Source organism: Phoenix dactylifera, chromosome 9, assembly GCF_051530095.1.
Source record: "Phoenix dactylifera cultivar Ajwa chromosome 9, Ajwa_hap1_PhDact_Kaust_v1.1, whole genome shotgun sequence".
In the NCBI taxonomy this organism is placed as follows: Eukaryota; Viridiplantae; Streptophyta; class Magnoliopsida; order Arecales; family Arecaceae; genus Phoenix; species Phoenix dactylifera.
Window position 1 is genome coordinate 4,949,284 of NC_143198.1, and position 12,556 is coordinate 4,961,839.

General features: G+C 41.9%; 1 protein-coding gene and 2 pseudogenes across 3 annotated transcripts; 2 read left to right on the plus strand and 1 right to left on the minus strand.

The window, feature by feature from the left end:
* The first annotated feature begins 1,558 nt into the window (after positions 1-1,558).
* Positions 1,559-3,459, plus strand: LOC120104496 (zinc finger BED domain-containing protein RICESLEEPER 2-like; annotated as a pseudogene). The gene is made up of 2 exons (XR_015968673.2): positions 1,559-3,241; positions 3,326-3,459. The product of XR_015968673.2 is annotated as a zinc finger BED domain-containing protein RICESLEEPER 2-like (transcript).
* Positions 3,460-7,128: 3,669 nt separating this feature from the next.
* LOC103697468 (EPIDERMAL PATTERNING FACTOR-like protein 2) lies at positions 7,129-8,031 on the plus strand. Its single transcript, XM_017840681.3, has 3 exons — positions 7,129-7,579; positions 7,673-7,707; positions 7,795-8,031. Exons 1-3 carry the CDS (start codon positions 7,477-7,479, stop codon positions 8,029-8,031), a joined length of 375 nt encoding a protein of 124 aa, XP_017696170.1. The 5' UTR covers positions 7,129-7,476.
* Positions 8,032-10,679: 2,648 nt separating this feature from the next.
* Positions 10,680-12,553, minus strand: LOC103697467 (cysteine desulfurase, mitochondrial pseudogene; annotated as a pseudogene). Its single transcript, XR_015968674.1, has one exon. The product of XR_015968674.1 is annotated as a cysteine desulfurase, mitochondrial pseudogene (transcript).
* Between the last annotated feature and the right edge of the window lie 3 nt (positions 12,554-12,556).

The window sequence follows — 12,556 nt, forward strand, 5'->3', positions numbered from 1 at the left end:
CTAGAATTTGTTGTTTTCCTTTCAGTTCAGTTTCGTTTCAGAAGCATCATCTATGACTATTAACAATTTTCAGTTTAGGGAGGATTTGTTTTTCCATGTGGATAACCTTTACAAGCTCTAGATTTCCAAGAAGATTAGCAATGAAAAAAAAAGAAGCTAGGACAATATTATCTACGCTATGTGGCTTGTGACAGATCCATAGCCCACCTGATCAATGTAAATGATTGAGTTGTCAATATCCTGCTTTAGATTTTATGTCTAGGTCTTTTTTATGTGGATGGATAAAAATGCAGAGAGGTATGTCGTGTGATACCATGAACGTAGACAAATAATGAGTTTTGTAAACATTTCTTATCTTGTAATCAGTGTTCAAGTCTGCACCATGAAGTGTTTGTAATACAGGTTCGTATTTTTATTTACATTCGTATTTTTATTTTTTTTAAAAATAGCAATCCCGACGCTTTAAAGCGTTGGTAAATAAAAGTTGTGGCTCACCTACGCCGACGCTTTAAAGCGTCGGTAAACTGTACGCCTACGCCGACGCAAAAAAAAGCGTCGGGAAAGATACATTTGCCGACGCTTTAAAGCGTCGGCGAAAACCCAGAACTGGGTATGCTTTGGGCTTTCCTGACGCTTTAAAGCGTCGGAGAATGTTGTTTTTGCCGACGCTTTTACTAGCGTCGGGGAAGCCCTGTTTTTGCCGACGCTTTATCTTAGCGTCGGCAAAAACTTTTGCCACTCCGGTATCGCCGACGCTTTTGCGACGCTTCTGTTTAGGTCGAGGGAACTTTAGCCGACGCTTATAAGCGTCGGCAAAGATTATAAAAAGCGTCGGAAAAGATGAATTTTCTTGTAGTGTGAGTTTCCTCTACTTTCCTCACCGTCCATCATCATTCATCTCTTTGCTCCTCACTTCTCAGCTCGGTAGGCGGCAGCTCCTCTAACCGGATGCACTTAGAGAGAAGAAAGAGAAAAATCATTTGATTTAGTTCTCTTTCTTTTATTTATTGTTTCTGTTTATATGTTATTATTGTTATTATTATTTTTTTATGAAAATGTGTTTGGGACTTGAGAGGAGGGTTGAATGTTATGCTTTCAAGTATTTAAATGAATTGGCATCTAAATTTGATTGGTTTTGTTTTGGCCTTAAATAGGCTTTGTATGGCATGCTTATGTACTAAATATGTAATTTGACTGGTTGTTTATATTTTTCTAGAAATGTCAAATGGCCAACATGAAATCGATCAACATGCCTCTACAGCTTATAGTGCAAACGAACTTGCTGAATTGGAAAGTATTTTTGATAAAGATGATGCAATGGATGAAATGAAAGAAATGGGTATAGAACAATCTTGGGATGACCCAAACAGGAGGAAGAGATCTGAGGTGTGGACTGAATTTGAAATCGTAACAGTAGATGGTAACACAAAGGCAAAATGCAATTATTGTAGTGCTAAATTAGCATGGAAGAAGGGGGGTGCCACAACTCATCTCAAAAGACATTTAAATGCTTGCATGCCTCGAAAACTTTTAAGTCTAGCGGAGACAAAGAGTTAAAACAAAGCTTATTGTCGTTTGATGTTACTCAAGGTCATGCAATGCTCGCAACTTACAAGTATGATAAAGACAAGATAAGAGAGATTCTTGCAAAGATGTTTATAGTGCATGAGTATCCTTTTAGGATGGTGGAACATCAGTTCTTTGTTTTATTCTGTAAAGCTCTTAACCCAAAATTTGAGCTAATAAAGCGGGTTACTTTAAGGAGTGACTGCATGAAAATGTTTGCAATTGAGAAGTAAAAGTTGAGGTCAATGTTAAGAAATGTTGATAAAATTAGCTTAACGACTGATCTATGGACCTCAAATCAAACAATAGGGTACATTTGCCTCACTGGACATTTCTTAGATTCTGAATGGAAGTTGCAAAAGAGAATTTTAAACTTTTGTAGCTTGGCACCTCCCCACACGGGAATTGCTATTGCTGATTGTATTCTTCGGTGTCTAACTGAATGGGGGATTGAAGATAAGGTTTCTACTATTACGTTAGACAATACATCTTCGAATGACACAGCGGTCAAAGTCTTGAGGGATAATTTTGCAATCAAAGGAAAGCTTTACTTCAATGGAAAAATATTTCATATTCGCTGTTGTGCACATGTTTTGAACCTAATGGTACAAGATGGTTTAGCAGAAATACGGGATGTAATTGAGAATATCCGCGAAAGTTTGAAATATCTGAAGATGTCTCCTTCACGACTTCATAAGTTTACTGAAATTGTTAAACAGTTGAAGTTGTCAACCTCTAAAATTCTTCAACTTGATGTGCCTACTCGATGGAACTCAACATATGAAATGCTAGAGTCAGCATTGGAGTTCAAACCGGTGTTTCCAATGTACAAGGAAAGAGACTCCAACTATAAATGGTTACCATCCGAGGAGGACTGGATACGAGCTACAGAGGTTTCAAAATTTTTGGAAGTTTTTAATGAAGTCACAGAAGTATTCTCAGGACGTCAATATCCAACTTCAAATTTGTTCCTTAATGAAATTTGGAGAGTGAAGGAGAAATTAAATGATATGTCCTCGATACTAGAGATTTTGTGATGCGCATGACTCGAAGAATGAATGAAAAATTTGACAAGTATTGGGGAGACTGTAACTTACTAATGGCAATTGGAGCAATTTTGGATCCTCGCTATAAAATGCAGCTCATTATATTTTGTTTTCCAAAAATTTATGGTGAGGATATTTTTCAACGCCATATTGATGATGTTCATGAAGCTTTAGATATGTTTTACAAGGAATATGTATCTTCAGATGGACAAATAGATGTTGATGCTAGCAATATCCCTAGTACCTCCTCCAAATTGAAAAGAAAAAGAAGGGCTAATCATGCCTTTCATATGTGGGCTGAACAACATAGGAATGTTATTCCTTCAAATAAAACTGAGTTGGACATATATCTAGAAGAAGATATTTGTAAGCCTGGTGATGAAGACTATGACAAGTTTGATGCTTTGAATTGGTGGAAAGCCAACACTCTAAAATTTCGTACTCTATCAAAGATGGCTCGGGACATACTATCCATTCCTATTACTACTGTTGCTTCAGAGGCTGCATTTAGTGCTGGAGGTAGAGTGCTTGATCAATATCGTAGCTCTTTGAAGCCTGAGACTGTAGAAGCTTTGATTTGTACTGGAGATTGGTTGCATCATGAGCTTGGATTGGAGCAGTCATCAAATGTAAGTATCATTTATAGTATTTAATATATCTTTTAGTAGTTAGTTTTTTAATTTATAATTTCTGGTTTTTTGTTTAATTTACAGGTTGATGAAGAGTTTATGCAATGGAATACAGAGACTGGTCTAAGCTAGATTACTTGAGAACTTGAGATTTATTATGTTTATTGTGCTTCTTGAACTCTTTTGTAGAACTTGATTTGTATTGGATGTTTTTTAGTTTGGCGGGGTTTCACTTCGACACTTGGACCATTTAAATTCTCTTTGATTGTCATTGCTTTTGTGCTTGGATGTGGTTAAATTCTCTTCTCTTTGATTGTCATTGCCTTTGTGCCATCGAATTCTCTAGAGCAAAGATTCTGTGAAGCTGTGAGTGGTTTCAATTTGAAGCAGATTCATGCCCTTGATCTCAAAAATACAAATATTTTTGCCAGCCAACTAAAGTGCAGGCTGAACCCCCATTATGTTTAGGTTGGTGGTGAATGAGAAGATTGTCATACTTAGACTAACCATCCTCCGCATGTAACAACCCTATATATGGATGTGGGACATCAAGGGATCTTGCATGGATGCAAGCTGTTTGTGGAGCATAATTGTTTGTATGAAGCTACTTTTAAGGATCTGATGTAGCTCATAGTCATGCATCACAGGCTTGTCTAATAATCCTCCATTGAAGGATTTTAGGATATACATAATGCAGATGAGAATATGAGAGACAGGAGATTGTCTTACAGAGTAAGACATGCTTTTATGGTTACCATTATTGATTATAAGCGAGTGAAAATTCAACATTCTTAACAATTATCAGTGTATTGTGTTCTTGTACTTCTGTCTCTTTTTTCAAGAGCCTTCAATTATTCAAATTATTTCTATGCTGTTTCAAGGAAACAAGAAATAGACCACCGAGCTCGTACCGAGCCCGAGCTCGGGCTCGTTCAGGAGGTCGTAATTGAAACGAGCTTTACGAGCTCGAGCCCGAGCCTTTACTTTGCCAAGCAAGCCCGAGCTCGAGCCTAATACAGAGCTCGGTACCGAGCCCGAGCCCGAGTTCTGTGAAACGAGCCGAGCCCGAGCCTCCCCAAGCTCGGGCTCGGCTCGGCTCGTTAACAGGCCTAGTCAAAGGACAACACCATGACTACTCTGGCCATACCTTGCTATGACTGTTGACACTTTATCGTTCTTGAGAATGGACAGCACCACATGCTACCGACCATCCTTAGTTGCGCATCATTCGGTTCAGAGCCACGCCCCCTCTCATAATGAAGGCGGACAGTGCCTTTGCCACCTGAGCCTCTCCACTGGGACTGTAAATATCCCGGTCAAAAAACTTCTAAGGGACTTTTTGGCTGGACCAAATTTACCCCACTCTAACTTGATTGTCGGAGAGCCCTCACCGGAAACACCGATGAGGCTTTGTGCAGGTCTTCCGCCACCGCCGCGCAGAAGGTGGCTCCCGTCTTCTTCTAACCACCGGCGGCTTCCTCGACTTCTCCGGCGTGGTCATCCTCGAGCCAAATTTGAACCACAATTGGCGGTATCAATCGAGTTCTACCTGCATTTCTAAATCCTTCGATGAACGGAGTGGTGATCGCCAGCAGATGAGCTTTAGCTTTTTTCCTTGATGCATATCTTGTTGCTAATTTCCTGTTACCTGCACCTTTGGCTGCTAACACTAAAACCTGAAGCTACAGCAGTAGTATGCTATGTGTTTTTTGCCACCACATTGCAGTACTCTAGATGATTCTGTATATGGTTACAAGGGAAAAAATTTTATTAGAGAACCATATATCTGTGATGAAAGGAGGCCATCCTTAGTGCAACAAAAGCTGCTCTAAATTGGACGGTTTAGAATTAAATGGCAGGGAACTCGTACCGTGACTTCTAATGTTGGACAAAATGCAAGATGCTCTTTTATCTTGCCCACTTCTTTCTTGCAAGGAAACGCTGCCACCTTTCTCGCTTCAGTTCCCGTTCCAAGCCGATGCAGGCACCCGTCACCATCACAAACACTCACAAAGATTCACACTCCTCGATGAGTATGCGTGGGACGCTTGGGAATCAGACAAGCTTCGGAGTTGAAAACGATTTTGGCAATGAGAAAATGAGATTGCATTGGGTTTGGGATAAACAAATTTTGTGAAAGCAAAAAGAGTGAATTCAAGTATCGGATTTGGTGGACAAACGGGTAAAGAGTTGTAGCATCACGTCTGATCAACTTGTAAAGGTAAATCATGCAGGCATTTTAGCTAAATAATTTTGATGCTTTAAACGAATGAGTACATGTTGTTATATATACTAGTATTTAGCATGCGCTCCAGGTTGGAATTTTGGTGGAATAGAAAAAATTGGGTGGATTTGCTGGTTGAGAAGAAGATAAGAGAGGATCAACTTCTTTCAAAATTAAAGGATAATGATTCATAAGTCAGGAGGCCACAAATAAAATTGCAATAAATTCTTCATAAATCGAAGCTAGGGTTGAGCTCCATGGCGGAGTGAAACGTAAGGGTCTGAAAACTCTCTTAGAATTGGAGTTATAGTAACAGATTTTAGATTATGAATTCTTTTGCCAAACTTGGCTATATTCGAGTAGGCCTCCACTCATTCTGTCAAGTCTAGATTAGATTATAGAGATTCCACATCGATGATCCGAAACACTAGATGTGATCTATCATCTCTAAATTGTTTATATATAAAAAATTATATGATTTGGAGATTTCTTGCTTATGCATCAAATAGTCAAAAAAAATTGGACAATCTAAGTAATATTAAATTATATTTTTTTATCACTTGATGCATAGGTCAAGGGTCTCTAAATTTCATGATTTTTAGTGTATAAATAGTTTAAAAATATTAGATCATATTCAATGGCCTAGATCATCGATGTGGAACCTTCATTATTCAGTGCAGATCCGATCGGATCTTTCCAGTGTAGCTAAGTCTAGCTCGTTAGATTTGCCTCTAAAATGCAACTCTTGGAAAATTAAATGCTCAATAAACAAGTCGGTGAGGAGAGGAAGACATGTTTGTGATGATCAAAACAAGAAACATACGGAAATGAAATAGTTTATACATTGTACTTTGTTCATAAAATATATACTTACATTTGCTGTTAAGGACATTTTAAGCACAATGACCCAATATCTTTCTAATTTTTAACTGTTTATTAGTTGAATTAATTTCAAATCATCATCTGATCAATATGCAAGAGAGAGATAGAGAGAGAGAGAGCAGCAGCAGCAGCAGCATACTAGCATTGGAACATATTCTTGTTGTGTGATAAAATAAAATGGACCATTATCAACCAAAGTTCAAAAAAGGTTGTCCAAACTTAGCTAAGTATTAAGTTGATGAAAACTGTAATACAATAAATTATAGCAGCCTTAAAATCTAACTGGTATATGTGTTTAATATTCATGAGAGTACTACACACTAGCCACTTATGAAGGTGATGCTGCTTGCTTCCAAGTGCAGTGCCAATGTATACATGACTCCATTTATTCCACTCCATCCCTCCCAGAGAAGTGAAGGGAAGGCGCCAGCACAAGCCTGCCATCCCACCACCCACAAAATACAACAAAACAAGAAGAGCTGAAATGGTGATAACATCTGAGATGGTAAAGTGGAAGCACACAGCTGCGATCCCATGTCTGTTTGTGAGAAGAATCCCCAACACCTGAACTCCCACCCCACGCCACCCCTTCGCTGTGGGTTTTACGCCCTTTGATATCTTTTGGGCATGTGTTCCTCCCCTCTCGCTTGCTCTCAGCCATCCCTTCTATGTCCTCTCTCACAAGCTTCTCTGGTGCTGCTGCTAACATTTTATGTACGCTTGTCTGCGCTCTTGCTTCTCCTTCTCTTTTATCTTTTGGTGCTTGGGGCTCATAAATCCGCGCAGCTGGTGTTGCCCTGTGTTTTTGAAATTTGGGGACCCTTTGTCTCTTTCTTGTAAGCTCTGCTCCAACTGTTGTCCTTTTGGTGCTACTCTGTCTTGAGCTCTCTTTCTATGGTTATCAATGCATTCAGTAGTACCTCGCTTTACTCTACATCACACCTCTCTACATAACTCTTTGCATTCCTGCACCACCAGGCACCAGCCATCATCTATTTAATCTCCCCTGTTTCTCTCTCATCCATTAGCCTCCAAAACCCAGAGTTGGATAGAACAAGTTATAGAACAGAACAGTCACTTTTTTTTCCTTCTCTTTCTCTATACTCATTCAATCATTTAGACAGTTCAGATGGGTCGCCTTCTCCACCGCACCAAGACTGGTAGACCCGTTCACCTCCTCCTGTCGTTGCTTCTTCTCTTGAGCTCTAACCAAGAAAAATACTTGGCTGAAGGTAAGCTAATTAACCACAATCAAATTTCCTTCATAGTGTTCTCCGTACTTCTCTCTCGTGAAATCTAAAACATCAGTATGTGTTGTGTTTCAGGTAGATCGTTGTTTAAGCTTCTAGAGATTGCCAACGTGAGCAGTTTTTCCTTTGGTCTTTCCCTTGTCGATACAAGTTCTTTTCATCTCCAGTCTTACGTTACGGTCATGGATTGGATGCAGGGGAGAGGAGAAGAGGTGGGGATGGCGAGAGCTTTGATTGGATCGAGGCCACCGAGATGTGAGGGGAAGTGCACTTCATGCGGCCATTGTGAGGCAGTTCAGGTGCCTGTAGTCCCACAAGTCAGGAATGGAGGTGGCCATTTCTTCAATACAATCACTTCCAAAGGTGATGAAAGCTCCAACTACAAGCCCATGAATTGGAAATGCAAGTGTGGAGACACGCTACATAATCCATAATCCATAAGCAGAAGAAACAGGAGACAAGCCATCCTCTTTTCAAATTGTGGATAGAAACTTGAGAGGAAGTGAGATTCTTTGATCACTTTTTAGTGCTCTCTCTCTCTCTCTCTCTCTCTCTCTCTCTCTCTGTTCTCTTGATTGTAGAAATCACTCCTCTCTCTCTCTCCCCCACCTTGCTATAATCATCATCCCCGCTTGTTTTCTTATCAGCAGTGGGAAGTATAACTCATAACTGTTGTCCTAATTTTGTCGAGCCGCTTTGGGATGTTATAACGAGTTTTAATTTACTTTGGCTGTCAAATTCTTGTTTCAAATGCTTGATCTGTCGTTGATGTTATCAAGTAGAGAGAGAGATGTGACTATTTGAGTTTGATTCTCTACCGCTAGAATTCTTGGCATTTTCTTTAGGATGTAGCGAGAAAGAGGGAGAGAGAAGGAGATGTGACCGAGCTAGATTCTCTGCAAGTTAAAATCCCTCAGGAGATGGTGATGACATTGGCGTACAAACACGCCATTCCAACTCTATGAAATGTCATATCGATTCAGGGTCCGCAGCACCCAAACTAAATCATACGATCTTACATCCTTTATTACAAGCAAATGATGGATGATGACAAGATTTGTGGTACTAAAAAACCTCATCCGATACGTTGGCCTCGGATAAGGAATCGCCCAAGGTGGATTGGTTGCTACGCCGTGCTCTCTTACCTCCTTTCCAGTCTGTTGTGTTGGGTGTTGTGTCTTGCGTGGAGTGATACGCCATATGTTGAAGTATGTGCACTGATGAGCTTTTTTTTTTTTCATTTATGTCATATCATGTGGAGAAAGATATTAATCATCATTTTGACTTCTCCTCTTGTTAATAAATTTTTTCATATATTTTCAAAAAAAATAAAAAAGTGTAAAAAAACAAATATTTATGGAATCTAAAAATAATTAAAATAATATAGTAACAATATATCAAGACGGTGGATGGACCACGGTATCCTGAGGACAAATCGATATGGACCTTGGTTTTGGAGGGAATTGAACCAAATGATGGAGCTAGCACTCAATAATTGAGAAATTACCCAAAAACACTTCAGATGTGGCTTTCATGGCAACCTTCTGCAGTGTGGGAGAAAAAGAAGTGCAGAATTTTTCAACTTTGAAAAAAAATAAAAGAGCGCACCCAATTGAGTAAGTTTTGAGGTTTCGCATCCATCCCACGTGCCATGAACTCGCTAGAATAGGATGGTTGAAATGTCCATCCTACCGGTACTTCAATCCTTGCTTGGTTATATTATTAACCTTGGTTCAACTAGGACTGTTGTAGTGCTAAAGAGGTGATGAATGTGAGGATCTATGCGAACGTATATTTAGTTCCACGTCGATTATTTGCTGGATAGATTTTAAATACCTATATAAAACTAAGAAACTCAAAAAATACCTTGCGACTAGTCTTTTGGGGTGAGGTCTTAGGTTGTTACAAATGGTATCGAGCGAACTCGTCCCATAACTTATGCGGACTAAGAGACAACACGAGTTTATAGAAGCTGACCCCGGACTTCCTTCTTGGGTTTATCAGTCACATCCTTAATGCATTTTTTTCTAAATCAAAATAAAATCAAGTCTGACTTATACCAATGCGATCATGTAAACAACAGAATGGTTTGGAGAATATTATATGATCATCATCCCGGGAAAAAAAAAACTGAACCGAAAAAAGGCCTTCATCCCAACTGTCTGGGCTTATAGACAGAGTAAAATGCCACTCATGTCTCCACGTCTCAAGATAACTTGTGCCTCCTTCGAGTCCTTGTTAGGTTTTTCTGGTAATAAAACTGTTTGACTCTTGATATCTTCATTGGTTCCTCCTACAAATAAACATTGTAATAAGTTTTATCATGTTTAAGCAATGAGTCCCAATATTTTGTTAAGAAGAACAGGTCCCTTCTTAAGCAATACAATTCTGCCTAAAGGTATTCCTTTTAGTATATACAGATTCACAAGCAATATGCAGTCTGTCTCCTTACAACTTGGTTAGCTTTCCCCTGAAACTATAGTGAAAGGTAATGTATCTTTCTATAAGAGTGATGGTCTCAACTATGTATCAGGAAATCAGACAGGTAGATAAATTATTGTTCTAATGATACAAGCACTTACCCCATAGCTTCATCCTCTTATAATCAATTTGTTATTGGACTCAGCAACGACAGAACCTATTTTTCGCACAAATAAACAACCTCAAAGCAATTTGTTACTCTAACTTGTTTCTAATATAGTAATTCAAATTTACTCTTCCACCTTAGAATGAGTCTATTTCAGCATCATACTTACCTGCCAATGCCCATACTTGATTCAATTTAATTTAAATACGGCAATGTCTTGATGCATGAAACCTCTCAACAGCAAGCCAGTGCCTAACTTCTAGCAAATGTATCCATTTGCATACAGAGTTCAGAAACAGTTAATTCATATAAATATATAGTCATGTAAGTGAAAATCATTTGGTTTTAAGTATATGTAGAACTAGTTCAGGAAAAACCTGCTCAAAAACAGAACTTTCAGGCAACCACTATGTAGCAATGCCTTAGTTTAACAAAGAATTGAACAACCTTTGCATCAATCACAAGTTTAAGGAAGAAAAACCTAAAAACATGCCATTATTGAACTGAGCATTTCATTGCCATCAAAAAGATAAGAAGAAACGGAACATACTGCCAATGCCTTCATCTGAGCACAGCATTTGAACATACATAACCATTCCAAAGTACAGATTAAACATACCATCCCCAGACTTTATTGCTACTAAACAAACATTATATATCTGCAGTACGCTCACTCGAGAATTAGGGCTTTTCATGCAACGGTAGGATAAAAAGAGAAGACTCACACGATTGCAAAGGGATTTATCTGAAGTAGTCATTTGAAAACATAAATATTCACACTAAACCAAGATAAAGAAGAGGACGTGTAGAAAGAGGCCACACTTCGTTAGCTCCAGAGCTCTGAAGCCCCTCACTCTTCTTGCTTCTTCTCCTTCTTCCTACCATCTGCAATCATATTTATACTAGAGCCAGTCCAATCCCCTGCTCTCAGTGTTGTGCCCACTGGATGTTCTTGATGTCGATCCCTTCCTTGACCATCTCGTATAGAGGGCTCATCTCCCTCAGCTTCTCTACTTGATTCACAGTAAGCTCTATGGCGCGGTCGATCTCGGCCTCCGTGGTGAACCTCCCAATTCCGAATCGGATCGAGGTGTGCGCCATGTCCTCGTCCACACCGAGCGCCCTTAGAACGTAGGATGGCTCGAGGCTGGCGCTGGTGCACGCGCTCCCGCTCGACACAGCCACCTCCTTCAGCCCCATCAGCAGGCTCTCCCCCTCGACGTACGCGAACGAGATGTTCAAATTCCCCGCGTATCGATGCTCGACGCTGCCGTTGATGACCACGCCATCAAGCCGCGACCGGATTCCGTTGAGGAGCCGCTCCTGGAGAGCGGCGACGCGGCGGCCGTCGTATTCCATCTCCTTCATGGAGATCTCGCAGGCGGCGCCCATCCCGACGACGAGCGGCGTGGGGACGGTGCCGCTGCGGATGCCGCGCTCCTGGCCGCCACCGCTCATCTGGGGCTCGACCCGGATCCGGGGCCGGCGGCGGAGGTAGAGTGCCCCGACGCCCTTCGGCCCGTAGATCTTGTGCCCGCTGAGGGACATGAGTCCGATTCCCATCTTCTCCACGTCAATAGGAATTTTGCCGAGCGCCTGGGCGGCGTCGGTGTGAAAGGGGACGCCTTTTTCCTTGCAGATGCGGCCGATTTCCTCGAGGGGCTGGACGACGCCGATCTCGTTGTTGACGGCCATGACGGAGACGAGGCCGGTATCGGGGCGAATGGCGGCGGCGAGGCGGTCGAGGTCGACGAGGCCGTCGGGGCGGACGGGAAGGTAGGTGACCTCGAAGCCCTCTTGCTGGAGGTAGCGACAGGAGTCGAGGACGCACTTGTGCTCGGTCTGGGTGGTGATGACGTGGCGCTTCTTGTCGCGGTAGAAGTGCATGACGCCCTTGACGGAGATGTTGTTGGACTCGGTGGCGCCGGACGTGAAGAAGATCTCCTTCGGGTTGGCGCCAACTAGGGCAGCGACTTGGGCGCGGGCGGTCTCGACGGCAGCGTCGGACTCCCAGCCGTAGAAGTGGGTGCGGGAGTGGGGGTTGCCGAAGCGGGAGAGGTAGAAGGGGATCATGGCATCGAGGACACGGGGATCGACGGGGCTGGTGGCCTGCATGTCGAGGTAGAGGGGGCGGCCGGAGATGCGGACGCCCTTCATCGAGATGACGTCCTCCTCCGCCGCCATGGGTGGAGGCGGATCAACGACGGCGGCCGTGGCGGTGGAGAGGAGGCGGCGGGCGGGGAAGGCGCGGCGGATGAGGGAGAGGTGCTTCGCGGCGGCCATGGCAACGGCGAAGACGGTCGCGTTATTGGAGCTAGCGTCCCGTTTAAGCGGAAGAGATAATGATCTTAAAACTATATATAGGGGCTTCT